The 10,419-nt window shown below is 44.8% G+C and overlaps 1 protein-coding gene across 1 annotated transcript in view; it reads right to left on the bottom strand.

Annotated features, from left to right (window-relative positions):
- Positions 1-1,629: 1,629 nt before the first annotated feature.
- The window catches only part of RHBDF2 (rhomboid 5 homolog 2), a 74,924-nt gene continuing 66,134 nt past the window's right edge, over positions 1,630-10,419 (bottom strand). The window contains 3 exon segments of the mRNA XM_048492037.1: positions 1,630-2,745; positions 7,119-7,272; positions 8,541-8,641. Coding sequence (XP_048347994.1) covers positions 2,326-2,745; positions 7,119-7,272; positions 8,541-8,641 — 675 coding nt within the window. The 3' untranslated portion in view covers positions 1,630-2,325.

The raw sequence follows: 10,419 nt of genomic DNA, 5'->3' as shown, positions 1-10,419 counted from the left end.
AAGAAAATTTGAGAAAGGACAACAGATTAGTTTTGCCCTCAGAGAATGTGGTGAGAACCAGCTATTACTAGTAATCTATCTATATATATAAAAATCTATCAGTGCGTTTTCTGCTGACAGGTAATCTCCCAAACTACTGGACCGATTGCTTTGAAATTTTCACACAACGTCGCATTCGCGTGCGGCCAGGTTTCCATACTGTTTCCACACTTCCTGTTGTGTACATGTCACAACTGTGCCAGTTATTGTGTACATGCCACACATGTTGGAACCACAGTTCTGTTCCGCAACAGCACCATCTGCTGGCTGTCAAAGCAACACCCTCTGATACAAGGGAAACAACCATGCCTTCCTTGAAAACCGCTGCCATCTGGAGTGAAAAAGATGGGGCCCGCCATCTGGACATGGCCCACCCACCCTAGCGGAGGAAGGGGAAGGTGAGGGAGGGGCCGGGGGTTTGCTGGACCAAACGCTCTGAAATTTGAACACAACGTAGCTCATGCCTCCCAGCGTGTTTTATGCTAGGTAATTCACCTGCAAGGGAACGGAGTAAAAGGGACAGGACCAGCCACCTGCACATGGCCCACCCACAGAGGAAGGGGAATGCTAGGGAGGAACAGGGCGGGGTGCCATGCAAGGGAACGGGAGAGAGGAAGGTGAGTTAGGGGCCCCTTGCCCTTCCCCTCCCTTGCAAGCATTGTGCAATGACACATGTTCAAACTGTTCGCTTCCCCTTTTCTTTCTTTTCCACTTCACCAGACTGAGCCACAGCAACGCGTGGCCGGGCCCACTAGTAGAGAATAAATCCTCACAATTTTGCTCATGGAGAAAAACACAGGTAGAGAAGGGCAATTTATTTGGAGGCTGCACTGCCCCTATTAATATGGTCAGTGTATCATACTTCAGCCCACTGATTACACCTAAGGTTACCTCCACGCTATCTTTATTTACACCGATCAAACTGCAAATGCTTGGGGGGGGGGGGCTCACTCATTTCAACACATCTCTTTAATCCAAGCTATTTAAAACTTTTTAAGCCTTTCTCCCCCGACCCCGGGTCAAAAATTTGCACATTCACCTTTCCTTTATACCGCCCCCCCAATCCAGCCACCAGCACAGTAATTTTGCACAGATATGTCAGTTTCTCTTTTATAGGGTCACTTGCACAGCAAGCTACTTCCAGCCCCATACGAGGGTTACAAAAGGCAATTAGAGATAAAAAGCTGCGCACAAACCTTGCATGGATTTTAAAAAACTCATTCATTGATTTAGACCAGGGGTCTGCAACCTGTGGCTCTCCAGATGTTCATTGGCCATGCTGGCAGGGGCTGATGGGAATTGTAGTCCATGAACATTTGGAGAGCCGCAGGTTGCAGACCCCGGCCATTTGGTCTCCCACTGTTGAACAGGCCTCTCTTTTTTTCAGAGTGACCCCAAACCATCTTTAAATTTCCTTTTACAAAAATCCATGACTACTCCCTCAGTCATTGAATACAAAACATGGAAAGGCTATCAATGGTTCTTGAGGAGGGCACAATGTTTTTTTTTTAAAAGCACCAGCACACTTTACCAGAAAAGTACTTGACTCTCATTACATACAGAGATTGTGAACATAAGTAACAGTGCATATAAAACTCATACCCCTTCGTCAAAAAGGGGGTTTATTTTCACAGTACATTTCACAGTACCACAAAAAGGCACCATGGCAAGGAAATTTGCCAAGACGTTCGAGCACCATCTTCTGCCAAAAGGCATCAGGAAAGGAACCAAAGCCCAGAAATTGGGTAAGAAAAGAGAGCCTTCAAGTAGAAAACTATAGGGACAGGCAGTGCAACAGGATGCTGCCTTGTCACTAAGGTGTTCCTTTAAGTCACTATCGTTCCTTTTCCAGCTCATCAAAATCAGACCAGCAAAAGAGGCAGAAGTGGTGGAGCATGTTCACTGTCCTTCACTGCAAACTGATGTGTCACAGCATCGAAGATTTGGCAGAGATTGCAGCCTGCTGCCGCACTGTAGTGCAAATGCCTCCAGTACCAAAAAGCTGCATCCGATTTGGGGCTGAGGACATCGGAGAGAAATGATTTTGCTTCACGGCTAAGCCTCCAGGTAGCAGCTACTCATTGGCCAGAAACTGCTATGCAGGAGCATGAAGGGCACATGCAATTCCTCATAGCCATGAAGTTTACAAAAGTTGCAGGTGTTCCACTTCATTGGGGGCAGGAGGCATCTCAGAATCCGTCACATGAGTAGAACTCAGGGATGGATGGGGGGGGGGGGTTGCCCATGGGGAAGCCAGAAGCAGATGTGACTTGCTTTTCGTTACCATCAGTGCAAGATCTGGTCCAAATCATACTTTTCACAGAACTTCGTAGTGAAGGGCAAGCAAGTGAGATACTCCGTCCAATGCCAATTGATGGGGTACACATAGAGCCAGATCACGAGAGAGGCAAACAGACCTATGAAAACCAGGAGGGAGACCATGATCATGATCCTCTTGCGATACTTGTCCATGGTCCCAAAGGTGATATAGGGTAGAAATGCAAATGAGAGCAAGAGGCCGCTGAGGAAGCCAAATATGTGTGCGATATTGTCGATCCATGGCAAGAGGCCACAGATGAAGAGGAACAAGACAATTCCAGACAGGTTCAGGAATGCCTTCCAGGGCTTCTCAAGGACCTGCCAGCTCTGGAAAAGCTCCACAAAAAGGCAGGCTAACAAACCAAACTGGGATCCTGCTGGACCAACCTGAAACAGAGGAAAGGGAATAAAGTCAGTTCCAAATCCAAATCCAAAAACCTTTATTAGGCATAAAACCAGTGCCAAGAATTTCAAATACAATAGAAAGATCATTATTGCTCAACTTGCAGTACACCGAGCAAAAACACAGCAACAGCTTCAGATATTTCCACACTAGAGCTATTTAGAAGCTTAGCCATTTTTGTTTTATGAATAAAGTCAGTTATGGTCTCGCTAATCCAGCCAATCTCTTGCCATAACCCCCTCCCCACCAAATACACAGAAAAATCCATGGACAGTATAGATCCAGTGGGTATGGTCATGAAACTCTCTCAGGTTCTGATCCTGTGACCCTCCTCCCCTTTGAGGTTAAGAAAAAGCTGACTAGTTTATCAAGGAGTATAAAATTCTGGATCCAGTCTTGGCTTGAGAAACAGTGTTTGATTCCATCTCTCCTGCCAGTCATAAGATGCCATTTTGATGGCAGTTCCTTCTTTTGTTTGGTCCAGGCATCAACGGTGATGCAGGGCAGCTGTGCAGGCCTGCTGCCAGAATCCCTCCTGGTTTCCAGGACAGGTAGGCTACACAACTTGTGTACTAGAAGAAAGGGACTCCAAGCCGTGGGATTGAAGGCTCTCCTTGGAAAGGGAGGCTCTTGAACATCCGGTGACTCAGCAGCAGCAAAGCTCTCTGGGGCTGCATTCCCAGAAACTGCTGACGCTGTCCAAAAGATTAGCTGGGTGATCTTCTTTAGAGTCTGGCAGACTTCTCAGATTATCTACTTCGGTGAAAAGGGTGTGTGTGGGAACTCTCACGTGCATGCCAACTGGGCAGCCCACACGTGCTGGCCTGGCACACGGAGGCTTTCCTCACAAGCATCTTTTTGCCCTACTTTTCCCGTGGCCTCAGAAAGAAGAGAGAGAAAAGGATTACTGGTGCCTCATTCTCAGCATCCAGCTTATGGCAAGTATTTCAGCCTGTCACATCTTGCTTCCCTGTCACCAGGAGGAGATGGGAAGAGGGACCATGAACAATTGTGTCAACATTAAACTAATTATAAGGTGACTATCACAGCCTGTCATTCATTTTGTTCCTACCAGGAAATTTAAGAGTTCTAAGAAGCCTAACAGCTTTTGGCCTACAAGTCTAGATCTACTCAGGAAAAAAAATCTTTCCCCATCTCCCAAAGGAATAGGGAGCTTTTCTCAAAGTTTCTTTACATGAAGCTAAGCCAGTGCTGTATAGTACACAAAAAGTGAGGAGGACTCTTCACCTCTCCCTGGGCATTTTATCTTCAGCATGGTGTGGTGGTTCCAGAGTCAGACAGTGGTGGCGAACCTTTGGCACGCCAGATGTTATGGACTACAATTCCCATCAGCCCCTTCCAGCCCCTTCCAATTGGCCATGCTGGAAGGGGCTGATGGAAACCAACCAGTCCCTTAACTATCCTGGAGAATATAAGGATTACACCATGGGACTAGGATCTGAAAGACCAGGTCAAAATCCTCATTCAATCATGAAGCTCAGAAGGCAGCCTTGGGCCAGCCTCATCTGCCTTCCTGTGTTGTTGTAGGGACAAAGCAAGAATGAGGAACTCCTTGGAGAAAGAATGAAATGAAAATGTACTCATTTATGTATAAAAACAAAGACCCATCACCTCTGAAAGCTATATAGGGTTTGACAAAGATCACCCTCCCATAAAGTTTCCTGGCTGAGTAAAAATTTAAATTTGAGTCTTCAACTTCTAGTTAACTAGGAAAGACCTGAGCCCTTAGGGGGAGGGCGGTGTATAAATTTAATAATAATAATAAATAATAAATAAATAAACTCTCTTATCCAAAATGAAGCATACTTGAGAGCTATCCCTGTGCAACAGAAACTGCAGAAATTGAAGGTTTCCTGTATACACAATTTACAATTAAGTGCCTCTGTGATGGACTGCAAGGAAATATGATTTTTCAAAAGTGCACTTTTGTATAAAACAACTTACTGTTTAAAGCCAGACTGAGGCAGAAAGACCTAGGAACAGCAGAGCTACCTGATTGGCTGTGGCCTCCTGCACTCTGATTGGCCAAGTAACTTTATGATACAGAGGGGGAAGAGGTTAACTCCCTGTCAGAAGAATTTGTGAGGTTTTTTGGTCTGGAGTGTTCCTGCTGTTGAGTGTTGCCTGTCTTAACTGTGTGTGAAAAATTAAACATCTAAATATCTCTGAGGGAAGTAGTCAGTCAAAGTGTGGGACTGCTACTGTTATCAGCCTGAGTGGTGGACAAAAGCAAATATATACACAAAGTGTACTGGTGGAAGGGTTTATTGGAGGGCCAAGCTGTAGGGCCATAATAAACCAGGATAGGAATAAATTCTAGGGAGAGAAGGATTCCTGAATTCCAGTGTGTCTGGAGTATTGGAATTTGCTTTGGTTTACCTCAGTAGAGAGTTTGTTTTGTTTTGGAGGGTTTTTCCTAGCTGTGTGAAGGTACTGGGTAAGTACCAAGCCAGTGTTAGGATTCTGTATGTGAAGAAGCAAAGGCTAGTATCATCTGTAAAGTTAAAAGAACTGTACAATCTGTGAAACATCTAAGAAACTATAATATCTAAGCTGAACTGAAAGTGAACAGTCTTGTTTAGTGGTATGCCATGAAACAAAACAAAACTCTGAGCATTAATTTATAAGGTGTATCACATGTGGTTATACTTTGCAATAGACTATGATCATTTGGTACTTTAATTTTGCATTTCCATTATAATACTACCATGTTTTGTTGCATTTATGAGTGACCTCTGGGTCATAATAATGACAGGCTGACTGATCAGCACTACAGTCAAGATAATGTTGACTGTATACAGCACTTTATACAGCACGTAATAAAGAAATTCACCAGCTTAAAACATACTGATCATCACCAACACATATGGCTTTAAAAGGGGGTTACACAAGCTAATGGAGAGGTATTTTAAGAGGTATAATACCGGAGAATCAACTACTAGAAATATGCTGCAAGGGAAGGCTGTTGCTTTTAGCCTCGCAAATGTGGAATTCCCAGATGTAGATGGACTTTGACCTGATTCCATAAGGCTTTTTTTACATATTGCTCGTTCCATTTGCCTATATGTCTTGAAAAGGGCAATGGAAAAAGTGATAAATAAATATCTTTGTGCCCTCCTCAAAACCCCCCCCCATACCTCAAGTCCAGCCCTTTCCTTGCAGTTGCTGCTTCAACAAGATTATCAATCCATACAACTCTATGGAACATCCCTGTGTCAAACCCTTCCTATTCATTCCCCACAGTAGCTTTGGCTGCCAAGCTCTCCTTTCTCACCAGCCAGCCAGCTTCTCCTACCTGTCTCCCTGGTCCTCTTTCTCTTATTTACTATTCTGGCAAAGCTGCATGCTTTCCAGGCAGCCTAGGTTTGTGGGGATCACTCTGGATGCACTCAGAAAGGAGGGTCTGGCAGCTGTGGGCACAAGGGTGGTGAAAGAAACCCACCCAGAGGCATGGACATGGCGGCTTCCTCCTTTCTGGCACTTCTGCCTGACTTGCGGGAGCGGGGAGAAGCAGAGTGAAAGCATGCGGATGTTGACCACCAACGAAACTGACTTGGGTGGCAAACGTGCTGAGCAGATGACATGTCCCTGCCAGTATACAAGGCTGTCTCACGCGGGCCCATCTGAACTCAGCACTTCCACAATCTCACACACAGAAGGTTCTGCTTCCAATACAAGATGCCAAAGACTGAGCTGCGGACCTCCTATACTCTGCCACTGAGCAATAGCCCCTTTCTCCACAGAATATTGCTTAGGAGACTGCTGGTACCCATTTCAAAACAATACTGGATTGTTACTAGTGGCTACAAGCAACCTAGGAAAGACCAGGAAAGATAGATTTCAGCAGTAACACCAAAGTATATTTGCCACCAATGGTTTCCCCAAGGAAAGCATGTCATCTTAAAAAAACAAACAAAAAACAACCCCTGTGTTGCATCCACAGATAGTTGGATATTGCTCTATTGGTGCCCTATAGCAATCATGTTCAATCTTCCAAGATAATCTATCTGCAGAAGACTGATCAGCTGCATCAACAGGACACTATTGTGTGTGAATGCAGCCCAAATCTCTGGCCCCTGAATGTTTTGGCTTGAAATCAGAATGAATCACACGCTTTATTAGTAATATGTCTATATGCCTTTTCCTCAAAAGTGTTCTTGATGGCTACTCAAACTTATTATTACCAAACTTATTTTCGCTTAAGGCTGACTGGCATCACTGACTGCTGGGTTACGAAGCACGCTCAACTCTGAATACAACCGGAACATTTTCAGTTTACATCATCATATGTAAAACAACCTAATTCACTCCCATCTACATATGCACATGTCCTTACCTCTGCCCTGTATGGAAGGAAGATGGCACTTGCCAAATTGCCTGTGATGCCACTAAGAATGAAAATAATAGCGATTCTATGCCAGCCTGCCAGCTTCTCCAAATCCCTGAGAACCGTCATCTGAAAGACTGCTGACACCATGCAGTGGATAATTCTGCAACACAAAGAAACACCAAGTGGCCCAATGCTCCCAACAGCAGTCCTCATTCACATTCAAACCAGTCAGGGTGAATTCACAGGTGAGAAATCTCAGGTGCCCTTTGAGATATCAAACTGAGTTGCAGAAAGCACTGTGAAATCTAGCAACTTTTATTCCCCCTTCTGCCAAGGTGCTCAGGGGAAGATGTGTGATTCTTAACTTAACAGATTTTGAACAACAAATCTGAACTTTTGAACTTAACAAATTTTGAACTTAACAAATTTGTCAGGTAGGCTGTTGGTTGATCCAAGGTCACCCAGTGGGTTTCGTGGTTATGGAGATCTGAGCCAAGGTCTCCGCAGTCTTAGTACAGCATGCTAACCACTACACAACACTGACTCTCAATTAAAGCATTTAAAATAACACTCAGACTGTCAGGCACCAGCTGGCAGGCTCAACCTCTGTCAGTTTCCAGGAAAGAGGCTGAAAGCTCCTCTGAGTCCAAGATTATGACTTGAGATCATCATCAAATGTACTTCTATCCAGCTAAATTGATCAGGCAGGTTGGACAAACAGGCAAAACTAGATGGAAATTAACTAGATGGAAATCTAGGAACTGGGGGGATGACAGAGGGCTATAAATTGCACGGCTGAAGTGGGCTTGCTTAGGGAGTTACAGAGAAAGAGAAAGAAGAAGAAGAAGAGAGAAGAAAGAAGAAGAAAGAAGAAGAAGAAGAAGAAGAAGAAGAAGAAGAAGAAGAAGAAGAAGAAGAAGGAGGAGGAGGAGGAGGAGGAGGAGGAGGAGGAGGAGGAGGAGGAGGAGGAGGAGTTTTGATTTATATCCCCCCTTTCTCTCCTGTAGGAGACTCAAAGGGGCTTACAATCTCCTTGCCCTTCCCCCCTCACAACAAACACCCTGTGAGGTAGGTGGGGCTGAGAAAGCTCCGAGAAGCTGTGACTAGCCTAAGGTCACCCAGCTGGCATGTGTGGGAGTGTACAGGCTAATCTGAATTCCCCAGATAAGCCTCCACAGCTCAGGCGGCAGAGAGGGGAATCAAACCCGGTTCCTCCAGATTAGATACACGAGCTCTTAACCTCCTACGCCACTGCTGCTCCCAAAGCAAAGACTGCTTGCATTTTCCTGGTAGACTGTCTATATAGCCATTCGAACTGCATCAATAAGCCAAGCTCACACTAATGGGCCAGAAAAGTCAACCTGAGAGCTCTCTCCAGAATGAGTCATCCCCTCCCTGGCACTGTCCTCTCTCACTCTTCTCACTTACCCTGCATGAAGGAACAAGGACAACCAGAGTCTGTAGAACTGATCAGGAACCTCTGGGTTAAGGAATGGCAGCAGGCCACACACCTCGTCCATGCAGTGAACCTGGGAAGGGAAAGAAGGTTAATATATTCAAGTGTCCAGGAAGCCAGGAGGCTTTGAGTGGTGAACCCAAATCCACTCTACTTTGGTGAAAGCAGTTCTCATTTAACACTATTGAATCAAGGGCAACCAGGGATGCAAATCTCTACACCAAGTGGCAGCTGATAATCAGCCTCTCCCAGCTATGGGCTTAGGGTGATGGAGATGACTAATTTACCCAAGGGTCATTTATTTGCAGCTTTGACTTTAAACAGCTTCTATAATGTAGGTTAGAACTGGAAAGTAGGTGACAAGGGTGTGAAGGCCTGGATGCAAGGAAGGAGCAGCAATTTTCTGGTTGATCCAACTTTGTTCATGTGAAGCCAGGATGGCATATAGTGGTTGGGGTGTCAGCCCAGGACTGTGGATTTTCAGGTTTAAATCCCCCATCACCCCTGAAGCTTGCTGGGTGACGCTGGGTCAGTCACTCACTCTCAGTCTAATCTACTAGTAGTTGTGAGATTAAAATGAGGACAAGATAACAATATACTATAAAGAGATTCAGAAGAAGAACTGGGGATAATTAGGAAAGGAATTGATAATAAAACTGCAAAGATTGTCATGCCCTTATATAAAGGCGTGGTGCGACCGCACTTGGAGTACTGTGTTCAGTTCTGGTCGCTACATCTCAAAAAGGATATCGAAGAGATAGAAAAAGTGCAGAGAAGGGCAACAAGGATGATTGAGGGATTGGAGCACCTTCCTTATGAGGAGAGGCTGCAGCATTTGGGACTCTTTAGTTTGGAGAGTATGGGGTAGAAAATGTTGACAGAGAGAAATTTTTCTCTCTTTCGCACAATACTAGAATCAGGGGGCATACATTGAAAATGCTGGGGGGGAAGAATTAGGACTAATAAAAGAAACACTTCTTCACACAACGTGTGATTGGTGTTTGGAATATGCTGCCACAGGAGGTGGTGATGGCCACTAACCTGGATAGCTTTAAAAAGGGTTTGGACAGATTTATGGAGGAAAAGTCGATCTATGGCTACCAATCTTTATCCTCTTTGATCTGAGATTGCAAATGTCTTAGCAGACCAGGTGCTCAGGAGCAACAGCAGCAGAAGGCTCTTTCTTATAAAAAAAACTACATGGTGGGAACAGAAAGTTATAAGTTGCTCTTGGGTAGTGAGCCAAACATGAATAATGCTATGTACTGTTCCTCTAGGTATGATTTTTCTTTTTTCTTTTGCTTTTCATCTCACCTACTTCCAGAGCACAAGAGGAAAACTGTACGAAAAAGAATATTTGGGGGGATAAAATTGAACTTTTTTTGCCTTTCTCCCCTATATAAAACCTATTTCCCACTCACAATACGGAAAGTGTTTTTTTAAAAAAAGTTCAACAGAGGCAACTTAGACCAGTGGATAGGAACATTGATTTTTGGCCTTCCTAATGAGAACTTTGTGCCTTAGGTTCAGCTATGCCCCATGGGCAATTTTACTCTGAAAAAGCAACCAAGATGGTTTATGGCAGGGGTGGCCAACCTTTGGCACTCCAGATGTTCATGGACTACAATTCCCAGCAGCCCCTGCCAGCACAGATGTTCATGGACTACAATTCCCAGCAGCCCCTGCCAGCATGGCCAATTGGCCATGCTGGCAGAAGGAAACTGATTAGGAAGTGTAATCCCATGGTATCTGGGAGTACTCAGGTTGGCCACCCCTGGTTTAGGGAGATGAAATCACAAGAATTATTAATCCAACCCTAATTGCCAGGGTCAAAAAAGGCTTTCCCTCAAA

Source organism: Sphaerodactylus townsendi, linkage group LG03, assembly GCF_021028975.2.
Source record: "Sphaerodactylus townsendi isolate TG3544 linkage group LG03, MPM_Stown_v2.3, whole genome shotgun sequence".
Taxonomy (NCBI): domain Eukaryota; kingdom Metazoa; phylum Chordata; class Lepidosauria; order Squamata; family Sphaerodactylidae; genus Sphaerodactylus; species Sphaerodactylus townsendi.
Note: the sequence above shows the minus strand (reverse complement) of the source record. Positions and strands in the feature narration are given on the sequence as shown.